The 12,154-nt window shown below is 48.0% G+C and overlaps 2 protein-coding genes across 2 annotated transcripts; one reads left to right on the plus strand and one right to left on the minus strand.

Annotated features, from left to right (window-relative positions):
• Window positions 1-1,316: 1,316 nt before the first annotated feature.
• BBLN (bublin coiled coil protein) lies at window positions 1,317-4,730 on the minus strand (the record flags this gene model as incomplete). The annotated part of the gene is made up of 2 exons (XM_082009161.1): window positions 1,317-1,510; window positions 4,622-4,730. 2 exons carry the CDS (start codon window positions 4,728-4,730, stop codon window positions 1,317-1,319), a joined length of 303 nt encoding a protein of 100 aa, XP_081865287.1.
• A 1,423-nt stretch (window positions 4,731-6,153) lies between these two features.
• Window positions 6,154-11,205, plus strand: PTGES2 (prostaglandin E synthase 2; the record flags this gene model as incomplete). The annotated part of the gene is made up of 7 exons (XM_082009186.1): window positions 6,154-6,403; window positions 7,476-7,670; window positions 8,355-8,410; window positions 9,047-9,199; window positions 9,756-9,956; window positions 10,266-10,383; window positions 11,077-11,205. The coding sequence occupies exons 1-7, from the start codon at window positions 6,200-6,202 to the stop codon at window positions 11,203-11,205; spliced, it is 1,056 nt and encodes a 351-aa protein (XP_081865312.1). The 5' UTR covers window positions 6,154-6,199.
• Between the last annotated feature and the right edge of the window lie 949 nt (window positions 11,206-12,154).

Here is a 12,154-nt window from a genome sequence, read left to right on the forward strand (position 1 = left end):
GCGTGTCTAATACAGGATGGTGTTGGTTATTATTTGTACAGTTGGGATACAGCAATTATGTGAAAAGACTGAGGCTTGGATTGTTGAACTTGAAGGAAGACGATAACACGACTTCCACAGGGGACAAAGTTTATGACGTAGATGGATGCAGACTTATTTTTTGCTAAGAATTCGTTGTAGTTCCTCTCGTTTCCTTTCCAGGCAGAGGAAAAATATATCTCTAGATGGTGTGCCCAATCCTGCTCCTTAGAACAGTTTCCTTTCAAAGATGCATACTCTTGGACAAGCACTGTGTCCTAAGCTAGGCAAGAATGTGCATCTTGGTCCTTTGTTAATACTACAAGGCTTAATACAGTCTGTTCTCATAGTGGAGACTCTCAGGAACAAATTTGTTTCAAACTGATTTTAATAAAACATATTTCTTATAAATAACTTCTTTAACTTTCAAAAAAACTCCTTTAACTCTACAGAATTAGAACAGTAAGACTTGCTTCAAAGTGCTGGCCCCAGGCCATCCTCACAAGATCGCAAAGTTTCAGGCCAGAATGCTCATGCGTACTCTTTGTCAAAATGTACAGCCCACAGCAGGCAGGCCCCTCTCTCTGCTTCATATAGCCAATGTTGTGGTGGGAGCTCACCAAGCTGCTCTGCCTCTCTCCAATGCCTGAGTCCTTACTGGCAGCTTAAGGAGTTAGGTAGCTTCCAATTTAAGTCAAAAACATCACTCTGGTAGCTTGTCTTAGAAGGGGATAGAAAAGTCCAGTGATTTGGGAACACCTGCCAATATTTCTTGCAACACAGTTAATGTGAAGAACGGGGAAGCTGTAGTTTCAAGGCAGGCACTGGCCTAGGGTCCCCCCTCTAAAAGTCTGTTACCAGAGTTACACTTGCGGGCAAGCCTGGAGTTGGGACAGCCCCTGCCTAGTGTGCCTTTTGAGGGAAGAGGCTGGAGTCATAACACTCCTTGCTTGCATTTAACAGTGCAAAAGAGCAGAGATCATTTTTCCTCTTTGGGAAGGGGGCCTGCTTGCAAACAACCTGCATGGCATCAGGTTTCCTACAACCAGCTTTAACCAAGTGTCAGTGCCAGACTCATGTTGGGAAGCAAGAAGAACCAACTCTACATCCACCTGTGTGTTTCTGCACCTATCACACAGCTAAAGAAAAACAGAACATGTAGGTGAATGGCAGGACACAACCACAGGAAGGAACACGTAAGAGGCATGAGGTACCTCTTCTATTCCAAGTTTTATGTTAAATTGGTGGCCAGGAAATTTCCCCTTAGCAATACCAACTGAGAGTTTGTGGCCAGCATGCTAGACAGGAGGCTGTGATCCCTGCATATCAGCTCCTGTGTTCTGCTGCTCATTCTGCTGCTGGAACTCCAGGCGGGTCTGGCGGTTGGACTCCAGCAGTTCTTTCAAGCAGGCATGTAGGTAATCATTCTTCTCCTCCAGGTGATCCAAGCAGGAGTTGATCTGGTCCAGCATGGAGTTAATTGCTGCATATTCTAAAAGGAAGGGAAAGGAGAGGCTGAACAACGTAAGTATATTGTCACTGCAGTCAGTGAAGGCAGCAAAAGCTCTTGCAAAACATGCCCACAGCACTTTGGCTGTGCCTTATCTGCCACTAGGTGCATGAAGTAAAATGCAACTGCATCCTGCACATGTTGTGTCCACTGATCAAATGAGACCAATGGGAAGCTGGAGGACCAGTAACAAGATCTAAGGCATTGTCCAAACCTGTTCTGCGCGTATCTGACAGTCTTTGATCTCATACTTAAATAGCTGACCATAGGCTGAGTGCTAGCGTGCAGCAATCCGCAGTGCAACAGTACGAAATGAACCCCAAGGACAAGTTAGCCGTTTTAGCTGCCTTGGGGCTCATCTTTCCTGCTGAAGGTGCAAGCATTTTGGTAGCATGCTGAAGTGCTTACTACGTTCTGTGAATTATTTTTGTCAGGCTCCCAAGCTGGCATGTGCTTCACAAGGGCCTGGCTGGGGTCAGACTGCCAAAGCAGCACAGTCAGTGGTTGGCAGGAGCAGGGATGAGCCCAAAGGTGCTGGTAGTGGCACCATCGTTTCCAAAGGGAGGCAAGTGTGGGGCACCAAGTTCAACCACAGGATTTTCGTGCACCATTAAGGCTTTAGGTACTTCGAATTAAAACCAAACTCATTTGGGATGATCCTGACACTTGGTTCCCTAGATACAGTTCCTTATTCACAGCATTTGTTTCAAGTGCATAAGTGTTAGCCTCAGTACAATCGCATTTCACAGTGATGCACATAGGACTGTTAATCGGGTGAAGATAGCTGTGCTACTGTGATTAAACACTTGCTTTTGGACTGCTCCAAGCAATATTCACACAGTCCTAAAGAACAAAAAAACCCAAAACAAAACTGAAAAACCATAGACGATAAACCTCTGCTGACAAGTTACTCAGGAACCCTGGGGGTTACAGGAGACCCCAGGCAGAGCCAGTTCCATGTTCCTTTCTGCAGCTGCATGGGCTGAGTGAGTGCAGGGAGGCAGGCATCGAGCTGTGACCTGCAGGCTGACATTTGTGAGGATCGTGGGCTGCGGGACAGGGAAAGATGCATGTGTGGGTGGGACAAGCCCATACCTCACCGTCTGGGGCTGCCTCCTCTGAGCAGCTGGTGGAGTGTCGGCGCCAAGCATGACACATGCTGTGCCTGGCTGGAGCACTGCTCTGAGCTAACAGAGAATACAGAGAAAGCAAGGAGGATGAGGATGTGCTCTGGGCACCCTTGTGCTATGGATGAGGATCGAGCTGCACCGAAATCCCCAAGCCTCACAAGACCAACTCGGCCCCTCTTGGCTGCCCTCTTGACACTTTTGTAGGCAGGGTGCCCTGGTGCCCAGCACACCAGGCCCAGACACTGCCATTACCAGCCACTTTAAAAGAACGGAATGTTTAAATATTGCAGTCATTTGCATTCTTAATAGCTAAGGTGAAGTTTCATTAAAAAAAAAAAATTGTCTTCCTTTTCTTATACTACTTGGGAGCCATTCACAGCAGTGTCGTAGCCCTTAATTATTTGGAGAATTGCTTATGTTGCAATTTAAGCTTGTTTATAAAAGTTTGGCTTTGCAGGTATATGCAGAGGTGGCACTATAAGCAAGGGCGCTGCTGATGTCCTTGTATTTAAAAGTCAACCCCACAGACACATTCTTTTCAAAAAGGCAGCAGTTATCAGTATTTTGCAAACCCTATTTCAAGATCTGTGATACCCGAGTGTCCATGAGTTAGAGCTCTTTAGTTCAACCTAGTATTTGATGCACCACATTCCAATTAAACAGTGAGCAGATCCCAAGCAGATACAGTAACTACTTCTGACAAGTAACATTATTCATCAACTTGGCAAGAAGTCTGTAATCACAGCAAAAGCCTAACTGTTCTCAGTGCTTAGAGCTCAAGCGACGGCTATAGAAGTTGTGCAGCTTTGGGAAGGGGGAAAAAAAAATTAACTATTTTAAAATAAGTTGTAAAAACATTTTATTGTCTTCCGTTAGTTGCAAGCTTGGTCTATTTTTGTGAAAATGTAACCATGTTACCTAATGAAAATGTTGACTAGGAGTATGGCAATTGTATTGTTTACTCCTCTGCATTCTTACAAGAACAGTTGCCAAAAATAAGGTTTCCTATTTGAGATCAAGGAAGTGATCCACAGCTTCAGCTCCACAAGACCAGGAAATAGCTACAGGCCTTTATGACGCCTATTACAGGCGGAACAACTTAATGCAGAGACTCAATGTAGATCAGGTTTAGTGACTTTCTCTGTCACATCCACTATGTCTCTTAGCCATTTAAAGAGTTTGAAACAGAAATCACTGTGATGATGCAAAGCTGCGAACACTCTTGGGGTGCTTCAGGGTAGAAATGCTCCTCCTATCACTACAGGTGGATCACAGCCACAATTATGAGATTCACCTGCACAGGTCACACCTGGAACCTGAATGGTCTATTGGGAAACAGCATAACCCAACTTCTCAGCATTTTCATGAGAAAAGTAGTGAAGTGCTTATTCTTTGAAATCAGATTTTAAATTTTAAGAATGACCCATACACATGCGTGACAGCTCTGCCATTGTCTCACATCCTCCATCAGCTCCTTCTAACCGGGCAGCACAGTATCAGAAATTCCATACCTAGGCACTACAGAATTCTACTGTAGTAGAATTTGCCAAGCTAATTGCAATAAATTCACTTTTCCCACCCACAACTACTTCTCCCAAATCTGCCCACATGATCTGATCTGCGGATTCAAACTCTGAACGTTCTCTTTCTCCTTGGTCATCCGCACCTCACACACCGCCGAAAGCACGGAGTGATCTTTCCACAAGAGAAACTGAAAGAAATCATCGCCCCTGCGGGGCTGGACCGGCCCTGCGGTTTTTAAAACTCGCCCGCCGTGCAGCGGGCGCACCCTTGGCGTCGGGCACTGCTCCCAGCAGAAGCAGCAAAACGTCTGGGAACACTTGGGCCTTGTCCCCCGCGCCGGCCGCCCCGCGGCTCGCACCCCGCAGCCCACCGGGCCAGGCCACACCACCCCAGCCCCACCGCCCAGGCTGGGGCACTGCCGCCGGCCGCCCCCACGCACCTTCCTCCCCGAAGCTGTCCCCGTCGTTGTCGTCGTCGTCGTCGTCTCCGTCGTCGTTACCGCCGGCGCCGCCCACCGGCACGTGCGGCTCCCCGTTCGGCCCCGACATCCCGCCGCCCTGCGCGACGCCGCGACCGCGCGTCGGAACCTCTCGGACGGCGCGTCGGTGCGCCCGTAAGGGTCGCCAGCCAATGGGAAAGCTCGGCACCGCTGGCGTCACGCAGGCCGGCCGGCCGGTACTGGGGTAAAGCCTGTGGTTAGCGCGCAGGGCGCGGGGCGAGCGGTGCGCGGGCGGGAGCTGCGGAGCAGCGACGCGTGCTCGCCGGCAGCGGGGCGGCCCTGAGGGCAGCGCGCGGGGGGGCAGCTCCGCGCTCCCCGCTCCCCGCGTCCTGGGTGTTTTCCCCAAGCGCGTTGCCAAAGCAGAGCCGTGTCCTTGCCCCGCGGTGTCCCCAGCCCCGCCCAAGGCCTCCCTGTCCCCTGGGCAGTCCCAGCTACAGCACGCACCGGCACGAGCAAGTACATTTGGGCACGAAGCAAAGTTGTCCTCAGGGCCGCCATCGGCACCCAGCCCTTCTTTCCCCACACAGCTTATGAGCTATATGAATGTAGGCTATATGAATATATGAATATATATAAATGTATGAATAGGCCTGCGCCTCTGCCCATGAGGAGTCCCCCCAGCTGTCCCACGGGTGCTGAGGCCGCAGCAGCAAGGGCTTTGGTGCTGAACTCCAAAATGCAGCCGCATCACCAGCCCTGCTTCATCCCCTGAGCGGCTTGAAACCCCCTCAGGTCACCTTCAAACCTCCTCTTTGCTGAAGGAATGAGCACAATTCACTTTGCCCTTCCTTGTCTTTGGCCCAGTATCGGTCGTACCTCACATGCCCAGAGGAGATCTAATCGCAGCGTTTTTTTCATCCCCAGGAGAGATGTCATTGGGATGAAAATAACTTGCAATTAGAACATTAATTCAAGCGGTGCTCCTGAGATAGACCCAGTTTGAGGACTCCCTTATTAAGTGGATACGTGAGGCAAAGAAGAAGGAAAAGGTTATGTCCTCATTTAATATTGCAGCCAGCTCTTCTCCTACCTTCCTCCTGCAGGGTAACCCCGCTGCAGGCTGCTCAGTTGGGCCCATGTTGTGCCCCAAGTAGGGGAACTGAACAGTAGTGTCATTAATGGATGTAACCACGCGTTAATGAAAAAGATTATGACTCTCATGTGAAGGTTTGCACTTGCACTGTGGGTATGTGCTGGTCAGAATCAGCAGCCCCCACAGGGTGGGACGTGCTCTCAGTGAACAGATTTATTTCCACTTTACGCTTTGGCGTCTTTCCAGCAAACCTGGATTTTATAATTGTTGCAACAGAGCGGGGCTGTGCTCGCTGTGGCTCCCTGCAGCCACACGGCCTCGCTGCGCCCGCCTCGCGTGGAGTTCAACACTGTCGTGGGGGCGTTTCACCTCAGCGCGGCGCCGCCATTTCGGGGGCGGGGGCTGCGCAGAGCGGCGGGGCGGTGCCTTCAAGGCGCTCCCCACCCCCCACGCGCTGGCGCGCCCGCCCGCGCCGTGCCGGGAAGATGGCCGCCGCCGGTAGGGCCTGCCGGGTCGCTACGTTGTTGTCGCCCTGGCAGCTGCGGGTCCCGCGCCGAGCCTACGGCGCGGCGGCGGCAGGGGGCGGCGGGGGCAGCCGCCTGCTGCTGGGCGCTGCCTTCGCGCTGGGCGGCGGCGCCGGCCTCTACCTGGCGGGGCGGCAGCGCCTGCGGGAGCACTCGGCCGCTGAGGTAACGCGCGGGCCCCGCTCGCCACCTGAGGCGGCTCCCCCCGCCTGCGGGCCGCGCCCCCCTCCCCTCCCGGCCGCGCCCCGCGGCCCCTGCCGCCTCCATCCCTGGGCGCCTGCCCCTCTCTCGCCCCCGAGCCCTGGCGAGGCCCGGGGACGGCCGCGGCGGCGAGCCTCTGGAGACAGCTTCAGGGAGGGCGCGGAGCGGTTTCTGCCGGCTCTGCGGGTCGAGCGGTTGCTTCTGCTCCGTTTCAGTGAGGAAACCGCTTAAAACTGGGCAAAGGCGGCCCTGGCCGCGGTCTCCGTGAGGAGCTGTAGGGAATGCCTGTCAGAAAGCGAGAGCTTGCTGGGGATGCGAAACAGAGTTGTCTGTTAGAGTTGTTGCTTTTTCCCCGGCACCCACGGAGGCTTGTGTAACCCAATAAATTGCAAATGAGAAGCAAAGTGAGATTGACTGCATTTGTTTTATAATACATGAGTAATGGTTGGCATGGGCCTGTCAGATCGCTCATGTATAACAGCGTTGGGAAACTTCCATCACCCAATGCCTCACTGTGCTGCCCTGGGTTCTCCCTGCCTTTTCTCAGTTGTGCACAGGTTGGTTAATCCCAGGAATCTGGATTTGGGCAGATGCATGCCTGAAATCATCAGCAAACTCTCTTTCTGCTATCCCCACCCTGTGGCCTCTGCAGAGGTTTTTGGAGGGGAAAAATTGAATTGAAAAAGCTGTTTTGGTTCTCATTTAAAGATTATTAAAATACGGTTGTGTTTTTCTTCAGTTTCGGAATTGTGTGTAGAGGGGTAAATTGTCTGGATTTAATTTTTTTTTTTTTTTTTGGCTATGCATAGGAGTTTCTAGCAGGTTAAATAGATGTTTAGAAAAACAAGTATTTGGTCCCAATGGAAGGTGACAATCTGTGATGCCACTTGAAGGAAGTATCTGTTAGTCAAGGTTTTTTGATGGTTAGATGTTGTAACTGAGTGACTATGACTTCATAACAAAAATAAGGGTGGAGGGAAGGTAATATGTATATTTTTAGTAGAAATCAGAAGCTTATGGTCTCTTCCTTTCCCAGGTGCCTGCAGGGACCCTGCAGCTCACTCTCTACCAGTATAAAACATGTCCTTTCTGCAGCAAAGTGCGAGCTTTTCTTGATTATCATGGACTGCCCTATGAAATTGTGGAAGTGAACCCAATAATGAGGAAAGAGATCAAATTCTCTTCCTACAGAAAGGTGCCTATCCTGCTAGCCAATGCTGGAAGCCCTCTGGTGAGTCTTAAAGTGTTGAAAGCTTGATTTCCCTGCAAGCAGTGGTTTGAAGGCTTGTCTCTGTCACGTGTCTGTGGTTTATCACATGCAGTGTAGTTGTTAAATCATCTTTTAGTCTCTCAAGAGCCTAAGATTTGTTTCTTGCTTCATGGTTTCCTATGCCTTGGCCTTATTAGAGTTTTTTGTTGGTCTTTCTTACAAGATGTGTTGTTTGTGTAGTGACTCTATAATCTGGTGATTATCTAGCTTCTGTCAGCCCTTATGCAGGACGTATCATTTGTACCAGCAGTAACAGGAACTGCTTATATCTTGTGGGAAAAGAATGAGACCTCGAGAACACTGAAGATTCAACTTGGCTTTTTTTTTATCTTAGTGTTGCTTTTCCTTCTTCACTACCAAGATCCTAAATCCAAAACCCACTAGTATTGCATGTGTACCTGGCCCTCAGGTCCTCTGTCTTTACTCCTGGCAAGAAATTTGAAGTGATACTCTGAAACGATCACAGAAGAGATCTGAGTGTAGGGCTGTCTTTAGATGTGTGGGGACTCCTGTGGAAATGCATGGGAAGAGAAGGGAGTGCAGTACTAACTTGGAGCCTCAGCATGCAGGGGAAAAAGTTTTGAAGAATTTACTTTTAAATTTCACCAGCTTCCTCTAAAAGTTTGTTTTAATTCTGTTTTTCAGCAATTGAATGACTCTTCGGTGATCATCAGTGCAATAAAGACCTATCTCATTTCCAAGTAAGAAAACAGAATGATGGGAGAAAAGTTGAATGTGAATGGCCCTTACAAACTAGAGGTTTAGAAGACTCTTTCGGAGTTGGTCATAAATATCTTGCTGACCTTGGCCTCTGAAGCTCTGGGCATTTGGCCCAGCTGACCTGAGCCTGGCTGTGATAATGTGGGTGGTACCTATATATGTTGTCATGTGTGTGCAGGGAAGCAAAGCTTTCACCTTTCAGAACTATTCTTTGTCACCTGCGAGATTCTCTTTGCACAAAACCTACTTAAACATGGACTAGCTATTTAGCCCTGGAACTAAACTTACATTTATCTAGTTACAACATCTAGAATGAAATGAAATTGCTGTGCCTGTGGCCTGTCCTTCAGGTCCATGCTACAAAGCGCTTCAGAATGTTAGAAAGCTTTATGCCTGCAAAAATTTATATTCTGACACAAAGGTATGTATGCTAATAATAGTTGTTTGCAAGTAGCTGTTCTAGTTTCTTTTCAAAACTTATTTTAAATAGAATTTGGAACCTTGTGCACTTATTTTTAAGTAATACATTTAAAAGGGTGTATCTTTCGATCTGTCCTTTGTTCTTGTTCATTTTTGTAGCAGCTAGCTACAGGTGCTAACTGTGTTTCTGTCCACAGAAGGAATAGCTTGGAAGAGATTGTGTCCTTTTATCCTCCTATGAAAACTGTGACTGAACAAGGGAAGGAGGTGTTTGAGTACGGAAATAAATACTGGCTCATGCTGGATGAGAAGGAGACAAAACGAGTCTATCCTGTCAAAGAAGTGAGAGTGTAAGTGCTTTTAAGTTTCTGGTCTCTCCAAGTAGGATCACAGTCTCCTCCAGATGTACTCGGGGTGGTGTAGATAGAAAATCTGGTGCTGGTGCTGACAAATCCTGTCACACTCCCTTTAGTGTTTAAAACCTCAGTAGTTAGAGTGGGTTTGCTGTGTTTCATAATTTGAAACAGTGCTGTTAGATTGCCTACTTCCCACCATCATGGTCATGCTAGCCTTCAGCTGTTTCCAGTTTCCTTCTTGGCCTTTCTTTTATGTCCCAGGTGCGTGCTATGGAGTGCTAGCTTCCCTTTCTGCTTTAGTTCTCATATTGGGAGGAGAAGCTAGTGCTCTAGGTTAATCTTAATTTTAGTTTGAGACTGGAGGAGCCTTGCCAAAGATAATGATCCTGAGTGCATTTCAGAGAGGTCACCGGAGCACAAGGCTGGGCAGGAGTTTTTGCCATGTTCACCCTTTGCAGAACTGCTGGCTAATGCCACTGATTCTGCCTGCCTCCTGTAACCCTGCAATCTGTACCTCATTCACTGAAAAGTTTCTTTTGAATGCTTGCAGGGAAGAAATGAAGTGGAGAAAATGGGCAGACGATTGGCTTGTTCACCTCATCTCCCCCAATGTTTACCGTACCCCCAGAGAAGCCTTGGCATCTTTTGATTACATTGTCCGTGAGGGGAAGTTTGGCACCGTGGAAGGCTTCTTTGCCAAGTACATGGGGGCTGTTGCCATGTTCTTTGTTAGCAAGAGGCTGAAGAAAAGGTTGGTACCACTGAGCACCAAGTACACAAGAGGAATAGCTCCTTAACTGCCTTGGGTGTCAATCCCAGATGTCAAAGGGCAGAATCTCAGAGTTTTAAACCAAACTATTGAATCCAATGTGAGTAACAGCTATACTTTAATGGGAAGTACTGAACCCCTCCACTTATCTACTATTTAAGCACTAACTGCCCCCTTCACTCTCAAATACCTTCCTAATTCCCAGGCAAAGACCAGCCCATAAGATGATAGATGATAAAAGATTAAAGAAACAAACAAAATGTCTTCAAACTAGTTCTTCTCTTTATCCAGACATCACCTTCAAGATAATGTCCGGGAAGACTTATATGAAGCAGTTAATGAGTGGGTAAAAGCTGTTGGCAAACATCGACTGTTCATGGGTGGAAACCAGCCAAACCTTGCTGACTTGGTAAGGGGTTAATTTCTGCATTTATTGTTAGGTGTATTACAAATTATCCAGTTGCTCATCTGTGAAATGGTTAACACAAATATAGGCAGAGAAGTTGAGTTACATGAGGTCATTGTCAATGTCCTTTGTGCAGTAATAGAATTCCCACGTGAAGGGCACTTGCATTACGTGGGACCACACTTGTTCATCTCCAGAGAAATGTTTCCTAAGATGGAACCGGCAGGTGGATGTTGCTGATCATGTGCATGATAAGAGCAGGCTACAAGCCAGGACACTGCACTGGCTCCTGAATGCAGGTGAATAAAGCCTCACACCTGCAGAGGTTTTATTACACTCAGTGCTGCTGGCGTTTCTTTTGCAGGCAATCAGTGCAGAGTAGAGCAGGATTCATCCCCTGTACCAGCAGTTCTCATTGGAATGCAAGTGAAGCATTTCACACAAGGCTTTGATGCAGAGATGGGATTAACTTTTGCCCCATAACTGCATGTTGATCCTGATCTTTCCTCACTATTTCCTCATGGAAAAATATGCATATTCTTAACTACCTTTCTGCCGTTCAGTCTTCCTTGCTAATCAGAGTGGTGGCGTAGATGGCAGGACAGGGAAAGAGCCTTACTGGCAACACTCACTGGTACTCTTAAGTCATTCTCCACTGCTGACTTTCAATGTTCTAATCTTTATGCTCTGGCACAGGCAGTGTACGGGGTCCTCCGAGTCATGGAAGGGCTGGAAGCCTTTGACGACATGATGGTTCACACCAAGATTCAACCTTGGTACCAGCGCATGGAAGAAGTCATTCAAAAAGCTGAAGTTGCAGTCTGATGCCAGCTGCAGCTGCCTTCCTGAAGTACTTGCATGGTAAAAAAAACTTCAGAAGGAATGGTGTTTATTTTTAAGAGTTGAATGGACTGGTCACACCTAATGGACCGACAGGCAGGCACAGAGAGACTGTCCCATTTAGAATATCAAGTCTGAGTGAGCAGAAGGGATCCAGCTGGGTGTATGCTTGAATGTGGTATTTAGAAGGATGCGGACAGGTGAGAGGATGCTGCTGGAAAGGAGAAGCTCTGAACTGAAGAATGCAGCAAATCAGCTTCTTTTAGGCAAGAGCTATTCTCAGAGCAGGTTACTGTAAAAGCAAGCCACTCTTGGCTAGCAAGTGTTACAGCCATATTGGATATGGTGCATCTGAGCAGCTTTTGCTTCAGGCTGTCTTCCACTACTCATCCGTGTCATCTGAAGTGTTTTCCTAACTGAGACACTGGATACTAGTCTTTAAATGACAATTTTTTCTGCAATAGAATCCTGTAACCCCAGTGCTGAGGGAACTGGAGGAATCCATGGTACTGGGAAAGGCATCCTTCCTGTGACAGAAACGACGCTGCAGTCGGCAGATTGTATGCTTTTACTTTTTCATGTAAACGTTTTTTTTCAGTACTTGATTCTGTACTTGGTTTGCAAGGATAAAGGCTTGCTTCTTTCTGTGCCCTTTGAGATCTGTGAATTCTTACCCGTTACGCTCAGAAAGCACACCCCATGCAGAAATCACTACTGCAGAGCAGTTATTTGAAAGATTCCTCTTGCATGAAATCTCTCTGGAATACTGCTGAAAACCAGTTTGGCTTTGTTTTGGAAAAAGAAGGATTAAGAGGAATCTGTATTCCCCGGGGGATCTCTAGATGTTTCTGCCATGCAAGAGTAACAAAGGATTTGCTGTTGTAGCAGTCAGATTAGGAGGCATTGCTGAAGGTAATGTTTTGAAACACAAAGT

The sequence above is a fragment of the Phaethon aethereus genome (genome assembly GCF_964289735.1).
Source record: "Phaethon aethereus genome assembly, chromosome: 20".
NCBI classification, from domain to species: Eukaryota; Metazoa; Chordata; class Aves; order Phaethontiformes; family Phaethontidae; genus Phaethon; species Phaethon aethereus.